Source organism: Parasteatoda tepidariorum, chromosome 1 (genome assembly GCF_043381705.1).
Source record: "Parasteatoda tepidariorum isolate YZ-2023 chromosome 1, CAS_Ptep_4.0, whole genome shotgun sequence".
NCBI lineage: Eukaryota > Metazoa > Arthropoda > Arachnida > Araneae > Theridiidae > Parasteatoda > Parasteatoda tepidariorum.
In genome coordinates this window covers 1,318,616-1,332,615 of record NC_092204.1, presented here as the reverse complement: position 1 = coordinate 1,332,615, position 14,000 = coordinate 1,318,616, and the positions used below count along the sequence as shown (strand labels likewise).

The window sequence follows — 14,000 nt, the reverse complement described above, 5'->3', positions numbered from 1 at the left end:
TGATCTGTTTTTATCCTAGCAAAATCATATATTACCCCTAAAATTTACCTAAAATTTTTTGAAAAAAGTTCCTAAAATTACCCTAAAATTTTAAAAAACTTTGCTGCTACCCCTGAATGCATTTTTTTCTAAGCTCTGTTAAATATGCAATAAATTTCTTATTTATGTGCTCAGAATTCTAATGTTCGAAGCACTTGCCCTAGCAACAAACAATTATACACCGGCCCCAGTTGAGCTAAATATGGGTACTAAATATCTTGCTCCGAGGGACCAATATTTGGATGTCTAGATTTTTTAATATCGGCCCTATGCAGTGAATAATGATTATAAATATCTGGTGAATATGACAATTCCATTTGTTTTAAAGTTGCGGTAAAATATCTGGTGAATCTACCATAATATATGGCCCATATCGAGAAAATATCAGCCCATTGAGTCAAGATTCATGGTTATTGGTCCAAAGAAGTCATTTTGCTCTATAAAGACTCTAACCTGCTGCTGCTCCATCCCTGTGATTGTATTCATAATCCTGATTGCAAGCTCTGGCTTGACAAACCACAAAATATGCCCTTTTATGTTTTTAAATAAAGGCATACCTTGGCCCAATTCGGGCACAAAATGCATCATGCATCTAAGACCTAATAATGGGATGTCTAGATTTCCAAATATTGAACCTAAATTAGCTGATTAATGAATATAAAATATAGAGTGAATCTGACAATTCTATACAGGGCAGATATTTGTTTTAAAGTGGCAGTAAAATATCGTTTGAATCAGACAATTCTATATACGGCCAATATTAGAAAATTACTGCCCTTTGAACCCTTATTGATCCAAGATTCTTGAATATTAGTTGAATGAGGGCCTGAGTCATTTTGCTGCTAGGGTGTAATTGAACATTTTCATGGTGGATCAGCACTTCTTTTTGATTTATCAACAATGCTATAATTATTATAATTGATTTTATTATTAATACTATTGTAAACCTTACATAATATAGTATTTACAGTGCTGCAATATTCGTAAGTAAATCAGTCAAAAGTTGTGAGGTTTTTTTTATTGCTCACTTTAAAGGCAGTTAAACTCAATCTCCCAGACATGCACACGGCAACAACAGGGATTTTTCTACTTTCGAATTTCAGTCTTACTATCAAAAACTCTGATTTTTTAAAAGTTTTTTAATAAATATTTTGCTTTTTCTGAAAATTCAGCCGCTGAAATAAAGTAATTATATTTATTTTTAAAGATGAACAGAAAATTCAAACTACATAGCTGCCACCCTTTCTGCATTTTTACTTATTTGAACTATTTTCCCCACTTTTATGCACAAAAACTAAGATTTTCCCCGCCATTCCGGATAGCTCCTATTTTCGTTATCTAGACGCCGCAGCTTCTCACTTCACACGAATTTAACATTAAACATCAATTTTCGTATTTACCCGTTGCGCCTTGCGATTCTTATTTATGCAATTTAAATATTGTGCATTTCGATTCTTATTTACGAAATTTAAAAAACCTATATCGCAGTTTGTGTTCACACGATTTTAAAATCCTGTGTAGCGTTTCGTATTCACACAAGTTTAAAACTCAATGTTGTGAGTCAGTTATGCAGTTGTAAAAAGTTATACCTTGCGATCCCACTTTTATGCACAAAAACTAAGATTTTCCCCGCCATTCCGGATAGCTCCTATTTTCGTTATCTAGACGCCGCAGCTTCTCACTTCACACGAATTTAACATTAAACATCGATTTTCGTATTTACCCGTTGCGCCTTGCGATTCTTATTTATGCAATTTAAATATCGTGCATTTCGATTCTTATTTACGAAATTTAAAAAACCTATATCGCAGTTTGTGTTCACACGATTTTAAAATCCTGTGTAGCGTTTCGTATTCACACAAGTTTAAAACTCAATGTTGTGAGTCAGTTATGCAGTTGTAAAAAGTTGCACCTTGCGATCCTTATTTGCGAGATTTAAAAACCCAATGTCGTGATTCATTTATGCAGTTGTACTTAACAACGATTTTCGTATTTATACGTGATTTAAAAATTAATCATTGGGTTTATTTTCACCTGATTTGAAAATTATTAATCTTGATTTGCATTTACGCTATCTAAAAATTACGCATCATGATTTGTATTTTTGCATTTTTGAAATCCTATATCTAGTTTTATATTCACGTAATATAAAAGCCACATCGGGATTTATATGTTCTCAATTTAAAATCAAATATTACAATACTTATTCACACTATTTTAAAATCATGCATGTGATTCATTTTCATACAATTTTACACTTTTGTCAAATTTTTGGATATAGCTTTTATATATGTATGTATTCTTGGATTTCCTCTTTTTTTGCTGTCTGACCACTCTCATCCTTGCAACTAAGATTTTAATTTGCAATGCTGTTTTTCACACAAGAAATTTTTATTTCCAGGCTCAGATTTACATTGGTTTACTGGTGATGTGTGCATTCATCGTATATGACACTCAAGTAATCATGGAGAAACGTCGCATGGGTGAAAAGGATTACATTTGGTGAGTATTTAAAAAAGACTTGTCAGGTGAAGTAAAGAAATAATTGTTATATTATTATAGTTTCTCACTGTAGTTTGATGTTTTCATCAATAAACTGAGAAATTTAAATCATAGTGTTTCTAGCCTATATGTTTCCATATCCATTGTATATGCAGCGTATTTAACGAAATTTGTCATGAAATGTCTTGATTTTAACTTTAAAAAATGTTAGGTCATGGATTTTGGTCGCAGAAAAATCTCCCCCCAATTTCAGTGTTTCAGATATCTGAATTTGTAACAAAATCCCCACTTACTCGCATTTTACTAAAATATAAACTGTTCTTTCAAAAATTGAAGGGAAGAACAACATTTCTAAAATGAATTAACTTCAGTGATTTCAGAATTTTTTTTATTTATTTTATGAATTTAAAATTATAGCTGAAGCAAGCCTCATTTTTTTTATTCCCAAATGAGAACAGAAACTGATGAACAAGAACAGAGTATCCACAATTCTGCTAAGGGGCATTGAGAGTGGTTAAGGGAGAATTAGTAAATTGTATTTTTGTCGGAGAGTAAGTCATTAAAATTTCTTGCAATTTGTCATGGATTTGAAAATTTAGCAGATGTTGAGATAAATTCCAAATTTTCTTCCCATTTTTAATGAGTTTTCAATATCTGTTAGTTCAACATTTCAATCACCTGAGTTAACTACTGAGCAATTTCTAATCAGTGGAGAGATTACTGCATGCATGGTGTTTTTAAAAAGTGTTTAAAGGTGCTTATTTTCGTTTTTTAAAAGCCCTTAAAGGTGCTTTTTTTTATTGTGTGTTTTTAAAAAGTGCTTCATTTTCCCTTTTCTAAAAAGAGATTTTTTTCTTCACTTTCTCTACGTATTATGCAAAAGCGTGTTTTTCAAAATCGTTTTTTCAGTATTTTATTTTTTATCACACTGCTTTTGTCTGTTAGTTTCATTATTATACTGCTTTTCTTTATTTTGATTATAAAGAAATGATTTTCTAGAAAGTAGAAAAAAGATCATGGACGGTCATTAATTTTACCAGTGGTCAAAATTTGGCATGGATATTATTATGGATTTTAAACTTCAGTTCTTCTTTAGATCTGAAATTAGTAAATATATTTTTTCAAGCACTTTAAGTTTTGTACGTTTCTTTGTTCACTCTTTTTTTTTATGGTAACTTTAGAAATATAAAATAAGTATTATATATGCATATTATCTTTCGTGCGTATAGATTGAAGTGTTATAGGTTGGGTGGAACAAAATTCTGAATTTGTTCTTTACTTTTGCAGTGTTAGTTGTTAGATAGATTATTTAATGTTATTGCTTTTTACTTGTTCTGTAATTTATCTTTACCTTGACTGGTTTGCATACCAAGATTTAGATTAAAACCAATAAAATTTTTTCTTGTTAATAAGTTAAGAAATGCATCAGATCTTTTTAAAATATGGTTTTGTTTCCTTTCGGCAGAATTTTTTCAGGCTTTCTGCTACAAACCTCTCCAGTACTAATATCTCTCTGCAAGATACTTTTATTAATAACAAATATACTTGTTACTAATTTAAAGTAACAGAAGCGTAAACTTCAAAAGGGAAAAAATAATGTAATTTAATAGGTGATATTTTTTTTTCTAATATTATAAGCGATATTCTTGTTTTGGGAAGACATACTAATTATTTCCTTTTTTTGTAAGTCCTCATCAAATTGAAAAACAAATAGTAAAATCCCATTGCATTAACTACCTGGAAAAAAATCTACGGCGAACTGTTTAAAAGGGGGTTACAAATGTATGTTTTCATTTCAAGATTCAGTTGTTGTAATATCAGATTAAAAATATTGGATTTTAAAAACTGTGTGGAAATCAATAACTGCAAAAAAAAAAACAATGAATGAAAATTTCTGCAGAATGAAATAATTACAATCTTGTTTTTCCACTCCAATGTGCGAGAAAGGCATCTTTTGAATAAAATTCTGAAAATAAGATAAAATCTTTTGAAAATTTTTTTGGAAAAGAAAGTTTGAAATGTTTTACTTCCAAAAGGAAAAATCTTTCTTCAAGAATTCAGTAGCATCCTGCACATCCACAGGAGTTTTGTTAAAACTGTTATGAGTTTTTTTTTTTTTTTTTAAATTCAATCTATGTTTTAAATGTAAGAACCCTAAATTATTATAATACTTACATAAGTAATCCTCCTTGTATTTAAATTTTAGGCATTCAATCTGTTTGTTTATTGATCTTATTCAAGTATTCCGTTATCTTCTTGTCATTCTGACTGATAAAGTGAGTAATTCTTTAATTTGCTTGTGTTTATAATTCATTTATTTGTGTCACACTCCTAGAAAATGATACATTTCAACAACTTTGATTTTTTTTTTTTTCAGAAATTTTGTAACATTCTGTTTCATAGTGTTTTAGCGTAATATATGACTTAAGTTGGCAAAGTTTAGGACAAAATGGATTAATCCAGGGTTTAAACTGTCCTGTCTCTTAAAGTTTAATAATTTATATAAGTTAGTTAAAGTCATGAAGGAATTAAAAATTGAAAATAACAAGTTATGAAATTAAAACAATTAATCAAAGTTAAGATTAATAAAACAAGGTTAATCTTAAATGACTTAATGAAAGAATAATGCCTAAAACACTAACTTGAGACAATTGATTCTTAACTTAAGTACATGATCTAATAAATACAATGAAAATTGTGTGTGTGTGGCAAGGCAAACCCACAAGAATGCATAAGGACTTGAAACAAATTAATATTTAAATGAATAGGGTAAAGTTAAAATTTATACGTTAAATTGCGTTGATGTAGGCCGAATAGTGGTGGTCCAGCGTTGTTGAACACCGAATAACCCAATAGGTCCATTGGGTCAAGATTTAGAAATAAGTTAATAAACAAGAACAATTAGTATGAATGATGCATATGAAAATATAAGGAAATAACATTCTTGTAAGTTTGAATATTATCTGTGCTGACTATTAAGTAAATTATGGCTACTCACCCTATATGACGATTACACCACGATCTGTAGCGATACACAATAACTATGGAAAACACATATAAAGAGTCATGTAAATTCATTTCTTTGGTAAATTCATTTATTTATCTCTTATGACTATCAGAGACAGAGAAGGTTCACCAACTAACAAACTTTGCATCAGCTCACATGCACATTTTTATTGTACACAATTTATCTCGTAAAAGTAGCATAAATCTTCAACATAAAAGATACCCTTTTTGCAAGGTATATCGGCGTTTTCACATTACTAAAAACCACACCAAAATCTTGNAAAAAAGGGTCCAAAATCCTCCCACGCAGGTGTCAGCTGAGGTCCCATCCGAAGAGATTGCGGAGATTGTATCAAGTTACCCTTGGTAAAGGAAAAGACTGGGGAAAATTTCTTTAAGGCAGTGCATGACTGAAAAAAAAGTAAAAAAACAGTAATAGACAATTATAGATAAATTACAATTGCATAATTAAAATATAAAACACAATAAATCTATAAAAGTTAATAATTAAAAAAATATGCAGTAAATAAACCTGTGCATTATAAATTGATAAATGATTTAAATATAAGCTGAACGTTAAATGAAGTTAAGAGCAATAACTCGTAAATAATAAATTAAGAGTTAAGATAATAAAAGTAAAGCCAATTAAGAAAACAAAATTAAAGCAAATTAAGAAAAAACAAAGTTAAAGCAAATATTAAAATAAACTTGTGATAATCAACATTATCACACTGTCCAAAACCTATTCACTCAAATTATGTCACAATTGTTTAAAAGAAATATTGTGAAAAAATATGTTAATTTTTGAACAAGCAACAGAATGAAGACAAGTTTTTGTTTTATTAAAAAAGTTTATTATTGTTTTTAATATTGCATTATTTATCCTTATGCAGAAACATAATTTATCAGTATTAAAAGCATATTTATTCGTATATAAAGGTATTCACTTTTGTTCAATGAATTGTGGAACTTCAAAAGTTCTAAATCTTTTCCTATTTTATTATTTTCCTTTAATAAGTTAAAACAATATGTATATAAAGTATCAAATTTTTATTATGTGTACAGTGGATATACTTATAGAATTTTTACTTTTTACCACTGTTCAAGGTTTTGGTCACTTAAAGACAGTAAAACACAAATGCTCTGTCCAAAACCCTGCTTTAGTTCTTTGTACACAATTCAGTATTTTGGATTGTTTAAAAGTGCAAGATAATTATTTGTTTAGGTTGGTTGTTATGAATGGCTACGATTCCGATAAAGTATGTATCTAAATCAGTGTTTTCCAAAGTGGTCCATATGGACCCCCAGGGGTCCGTGAAAAATAAAAACTGATTTAGGGGTCCCTGAACAACGTCAGGAAGACTGCGGGAGGTTTAATATAAAATAATAAAATTGTGATTGGTTTTTATTATTATGGAAATTAAGATAAATAAAATAGTAGCGATTTTTACGTCCTAAGTAAATTATACATAAAGGTGGGTGCTTATAATTATTAAGTGGTTTGTAACCAACAGAGTTCCCATGGTACTTGAAAAACCTTGAATTTTGGTGAAAAAATCAGGGCCCTGAAAAGTCCTTGAATTCTGCCATAGGGTACTTAAAAAGTGCTTTATTTTTCTGGAATTAAAATACTTATCTTTCTTACTAAAAAGCAGTAAAAAAATTTATAAATAATTTCAAACGAAAATTATAGAAATTCTAGTAGATGCAATTTTTATTGCTGAAGTGAAAAGAGGTTAAGGAAGGTACAAAATTTTTCACACCAGATTATTGTTCATCTCTGATGTTTAGAAAGCTGAAATTTCTACCAAATTTTAGTTTTTGTAGTCATAGTTTCTGAATGATAACTAGTGTTTCATTGATTTAGAAATATGTTCAATGTGTTAACTTCATTATTATGACAGGTTAATTTTGCTATCCTATTTGTTTTTTTATTTTTTTTAATTTTTATAAGAAAGATCATTAACATTTAGTTTTTTACTGCTAATAAATGAAATTTAGTTCTAGATATCATGAATTATGAATAAAAATCGTGATTCACATTAAACTGATTTTTGATTTATGCATCGGAATTCATATAAAATGTTCTACGAATTGGCATTCAAATGAAAGTGATTAATGAAGCATATATCCAATGTTGCTTAATGATTTTCAAATTACTCATCAGGATTCGTATTAAGGTATTTTGAAAATCACACATCATGATTCAAATTAAAATGATTTATCAAACACACATTATGATTTCAATTAGTTATTTCTGAATTATGTAACATGATACGTATTTAAGTAATTTCAGAATCATGCATCACAATTCTCATTCAAGTAGTTTATATGGTATTAGAAGGATTGAAGAATTAACGCTTGCAATGCTCATCAAAGTGATTTATGAATTACGCATAGTTGTTCTAAATTAAGTAACTTTCGAGTCACAAATTACAATTTCCCTCGTACTCATCAATATTCACATGAAAATTATAAGCTAATCATGCAACAGAATTCGCTTAAATATTTGGTGGCCGAATACTTACTTTTTAAAAATTTCTCTTTTGATTGTAATTTTGATTTTAAATTAAAAATGAAATAAATATTAGCATTTGCTTTTTTAAACTTTCTATATTTTAAAAAAAAAATTAACTTGATGTATTTTTTGTAATATTTTAAATATTTTGATGCCAACAATAAGGCTTTCACAAATCTAAATAATTAATAATAGCATATTTTAACTAATTATACTTGTAATTTATATATTTTATTTAAAATAAGAACTCATTACTACTGTTAAATGTATTTTTAAATTTTTTTTTTTGCCAGAAAAATTATTAAAACCCAGAAAACTAAACTTATATGTCAATTTTTTAAAATCAAATATTCGGTGGCCAAATACTTACTTTTTAAAAATTTCTCTTTTGATTGTAATTTTGTAATTAAAGTAATTTTCAAATTTTAAATTAAAAATGAAATAAATATTAACAAAATTGCTTTTTTAATCTTTGTATATTTAAAAAACTTTTAACAACTTGATTTATTTTTTGTAATAATTTAAATATCTTGATTGCAATAACAAGGCAATATGGCTTTTATAAATCTAAATAATTAATAATAGCATATTCTAGTTATCGTTATACTTGTAATTTATATGCTATTTTATTCAAAATAAGAACTCATTACTGCTGTTAAATGTATTCTTAACTTTCTTTTTTGTCAGAAAAATTATTAAAACCCAGAAAATTAAGAACTTATAAAAAGTTTCACTTTTGAAATTTTAATTTTGTAATTAAATAATTTTCAAATTTGAAATTAAAAATGAAATAAATATATTAACATTTGTATAATTGTTTCTATATTTAAAAAAAAAATTAACAACTGGATGTATTTTTTGTAATATTGTTGGCATTAAAATATTTAAAATAAGGCTTTCACAAATCTAAATAATTAATAATAGCATATTTTAACTAATTATACTTGTAATTTATATATTTTATTTAAAATAAGAACTCATTACTACTGTTAAATGTATTTTTAAATTTATTTTTTTTTGCCAGAAAAATTATTAAAACCCAGAAAACTAAAAACTTATGTCAATTTTTTAAAATCAATTAACAGATTAATTTTCTTTAATTCAGGATGTTAAGTTATTTACATTAAAATATAAATATTCTTCACTTCTACTTACTACCCAGTGAAACATTTCTCCTACTTTCAAAGTTAACAAGCCCCTCATATTGTTTACTGTCCCCCATAATTCACAATGAGATAGCCCTTAGTAAGTGTCAAACAGGTCAGTAAGGGGGTCAAGCAGGTTTTATTGTGGAAAGTTTGTGACTCCCTACTGGTCAGTAAGCCTGAAGGAATGAAATTGTTTGTTGTGAAACCAGTTCTCCCAGTTCATTCTTTTGTTTTAAAAGTATTTTTGGAAACTATGGACATCGATTGTGCAGTTAACAACACAACAGCTACAGATGTTAGAATCGCTGAGGAGAAACCCTCTTCGTTTTGGGATTGCTTTACAGAAATAAAGCATTCGTCATTGCAGAACACGACAAATACAGAAGAAAATTCAATGGGTAAATTATTGGAGGTAAATTCCTATTTTGATAAACCTCTAATAGGTAGGATGGAGTGTCCACTTAATTGGTGGAAAGCAAATGCTGAAAACTTTCCAAGACTTGCAAATTTAGCAAGAAAATATCTTTCAGTTCCTGCAAGTACAGTATACAGTGAGCGTTTATTTTCTGAAGCTGGCAATATATATGAAACCAAACAAAACAGACTTCTTCCTATAAATGCTGAAAAAATATTGTTCTTGCATCATAATTTCAGACTTTACAATGATAAATGATTTTTTATACCTGTAAACCATATATCTCATGTAGCTTGTTTCTCTAAGTATCAAGACATCCATTAAATGGATAACTAGTGTTTTACATTTATAATAAATAATTATATAATCATATATTTCTAGTGCATATTATTGATAAGTATATATTATTAAAGGAATCACAAATAAATTTTAATTGCCGATTCAGATAGTATTCACACTTCTATTTAGCAAACTATATATATTTGTATTTTAATGTAAAAGATTCCAATGCTTGGTTAAATACATATGATGATAAATTTGCAACAAGAAAATGTTTTTATTTATGTAACATTATTAAATACACTTATGTATTATACAACTTAAATTGAGTAAATTTTAGATTTTCTAATAATTAATGCAGTGAAATGTGACTCTTCATGATTAAATATATTTAAAAGCACATTTGATCACACATTATTTAAAAGCACATTAAAAATCTTTATTATTATGAATTTATTCATCCAAATATCTAATGATATTCATATTCAGCCGAATAACTTCTGTATTCGGCTAGACCGAATATTCGGCAAAAGGGCCGAATACCGAATAGTGGCTGAATATTCGTTACATCCCTAATTGTAATTTGCTAAATGTTTGGAAAGCGATGCGAACGGTGAAAGCTATACCCTTGACTAATATCATTTCTGTAGCTACTGAGGGTGCTCCGTCAATGGTAGGAGGTTTTCTGACTAACTTAAAACAAGCTGCAGCGAATGTATTTTCAGTACATTTGCCAAACTTAACGAAACTACTAGATGAACAATTAAATTTAATCAAAATTAAAATCTCAAAACTGCGTTTGTTGCAAAACTTTTTCTGTGTGAACAAAATTGGGAAGAGGATATTGTTCTCTCAGTTTCAGTGCCGTAATGAACCTCATCACAAAAAAGTAAAATAAATAAATGATTAGAAATTAGTGCCCACAAATATTGTGCCTGACATAAATACTCTTAAAATCTCATCACGTTCGTCCAAGTCATTAATTTTTTTATTTTATCAAAAGATATAATTTCAATAAGTAGTTCTTCAACAAAATGGTTTTTTTTTTTAATTTGTAATTTTTATACTGTACATATATGCAGTTTTTCACTTGTGGATCCGTGGGAAAGTTTTGACTCTAAAAAGGGATCCATGGGTCAAAAAAGTTTTGGAACCACTGATCTAAATAGTTTACAATGTCAAGGTAGTTAAAGGAAAAAAACTAGAAATTGAGTAAAAAGTATTCTGTTCCCTCCTAGCTTTTCACTTGTTTATTTTCATATGTTCTATATTTAAAAACTTTTTTTTTAAAGGAAAGCCAACCAAATTCAATCTGAAAGCAACATACTGACAACAGAATTACAGTCTGTTTACTGTTAAACATTTACTGCATGTACATATACGGGGTGACTATGTGCCATTTTTTGACATTTTCGTGTCATGTTTCCTCTAATTTTTCACCTATCAGGTTGAATATTTAATGCAACATAATTACACATCTTAGCTTTCAATTCACATATTAAAAATGATTCTAAGATGTCATGTATCAAAAAAAAAAAATCATTTTCACAGAAAAATATTAAACTATACATTTAAATTTTTATATTAACGAATTATTTTGTTAATTATGAGTGAAACACTACTTAACTTTTAGAATACAAGATAATTTACACAATTAAACAAGAGATAGCTGTTTAAAAGCAATAAAATTTAACTGAGTTAAATTTATTAAGAACTTGTATTTTGCTTTCAGTTTTATGTGAAAAATTGATTATTAATATTGTTCTGAGTTTTTAATTAAATATTACTTTAAATTAAACTCTTTTGTGATTAAAACTGTTAAAAATAAAAATGCAACGAACTTTTAAATCAGCAATTCAAAATCTTGTTTAAGAAATAAACCATAAATCCAAGCAAATTTTGTTCAAAGAAAAACTAAAGAGTAATTTATTTAGATATCACGTATCCAGGATTTTAGATGTCCTAAACTGGTTTTGGACAGGAAATGTGGGCTTGACTGTCTTAAAGTGTCCAGGAACATTGGTAAACATCTTATGTGTAACCATTGTACGCATAATAATTACATAGATTAATATATATTTGATACTTTTTTTTACAATTTGCTTTAACTTAATTATAGGAAAAGATTTATAACTTTTGAAGCTGCATAATTCATTGAATAACTAAGTTTAAATACCTTTAAATATGAATTGATATGCTTTTAATACTGATAAATTGTGTTTTTGCATAAGAATATACAATGCAATATTAAAAATAATAACAAACTTTTTTTAATAAAACAAAAACTTGTCTTCATTTTGTTTCTTGTTTAAAAAATAACCTTTTATTTTTAAAATTGTGACATAATTTGAGTGAATAGGTTTTGGATAGGGCTGTTTAAACCGTGGATTAATCCATTCAGTCTTGTCAACTCTGGTGAATTGTAAAAATTATGCGTCACATTTGAATGTTTTAATGTTATATTTTATTAAAATATAAAATGTTTTTTTGGTGTTCTCAAAAAATTATGGTGTTCTTTCGAAAAATGAAAGAAAAAACATAAGAACGAATTATCTTTTAAGCTTCTGTGAAGGGAAAATAGAGCAGAAAAGTCAGGAGTGTTTCTTTCTGATGAACAAAAAAAGTATCTTTAGAATATACAGAAAAAAAAGATTTTTTTTTTCAGCTATTTTATTGCTTCAACTCTTTCTTTACATTATTTTTTAAATTTAAAATCTATAAATATGAAGATGCCAAGTATAACAGTTTTGGTTATACCTATCATTTCAATGAATGAATGTTATTATAATGCTTTTTTAAATTTGTTGTGTTTTTGTCGGAGAAAATATTAACTTAGTTAAGTCATGAAAAATTCTTGGAATTAGTCTTGAAAAGTCATGGATTTGAAAATCTAAAGTGTAGCAGATACACACTGTATTTAGATTCTATGCTTATTTTATGTTGAAACCTACACACCTTGTTATGTCGGACTATTAAATTGATCCAAGCTAAGGCCTTTCTTCTGGGAGGTGATGGTCTTTGCGCACTTAATTAAATTTAGTTAGTCTATGTTAAGAAAAATGTGTTATCCTTGTATTAAAAAAAAATGTTTGTTTTTTTTTCCTTTCAGGAAAGCAACAAAAAGAAAAAGTAATCAGAAAAGGCCTTTTGAAAGCCCTTCTTATATATATATATTATATTATTTGGTAGCACTTTCATAGTTATGTATTTCAATCTATATTTAAAAAAAAATGTCATCTTTGAGTGTTATAATGAACTTTTTAATGTCTTGAAATCTTATATTATTTAGAGTTCTTTTTTTAATGAAGTGCACACTTGTATTTGGAATAAATAAAAAAAAACCTACTGACGTGTCTGGTTTTTAATATATGTAATTATAGCTGTTGCATTCTGAATATTTGCTTCGACAATTTTTAAAACTATAAATGTGCTCAATGTTATGTTTACTTATAATTGTATCTGAGTATTTTTTTGGTCTTTGTATAAATTTATCAATAAAGTTATATTAATTTTTCTTTCTTTCTTTCTTTTTTTTTTTTTTTTTTTTTTTTTTTTTTTTTTTTTTTTTTTTTTTTTACTGACCCACATGTTTGTATAGATAAAAAAAAAATGGCCAGTTATTTATTTATTTTTTTTCCTTCAAGAGAAAAAAAAAATTTACTTGCTGCTGTAAGGCAAAGTAGCTGTATTTTTCAGTCTTAAGATCACTGTTGATCGTGAGAGCAGTATTGAGTTCATGGTAGTAGTCGCTCCTGTGTTGCCATTAGCAGTCGAGTGTATACAGGCTGACAGTGTGTGTGAACGAGACTGAGTAGCAAGTAGGTGGATAATGTCGCCATCACAAGTAGCAAGTCAACTGCTCAATGGGGAATCCGTCGAAGTAGGTGTGTTTAAATCGACGTGGGAGTTTCTGTCAAGGTGGGAGAGTTCACATCTCGACCAAAGATCACCAATGTGGGGTGAGTGTTATCGACAATGTCGACCTTTATCTATGAAAAGGTGCCACAACATAGAATTAAGTTAACATGTCTTATATACTAGGGTATTGGAATTGTATTTTTGTAGTGGTAGATACGCTATACTATATATAAAA

The 14,000-nt window shown here is 27.9% G+C and overlaps 1 protein-coding gene across 1 annotated transcript in view; it reads left to right on the top strand.

Annotated features, from left to right (window-relative positions):
• Positions 1–13,422, top strand: part of LOC107453083 (Bax Inhibitor-1) — a gene marked incomplete in the record, with an annotated part of 36,507 nt that extends 23,085 nt beyond the window's left edge. Inside the window, 3 exon segments of the mRNA XM_043047431.2 lie at positions 2,441–2,541; positions 4,748–4,817; positions 13,017–13,422. Coding sequence (XP_042903365.1) covers positions 2,441–2,541; positions 4,748–4,817; positions 13,017–13,040 — 195 coding nt within the window.
• Positions 13,423–14,000: the final 578 nt, after the last annotated feature.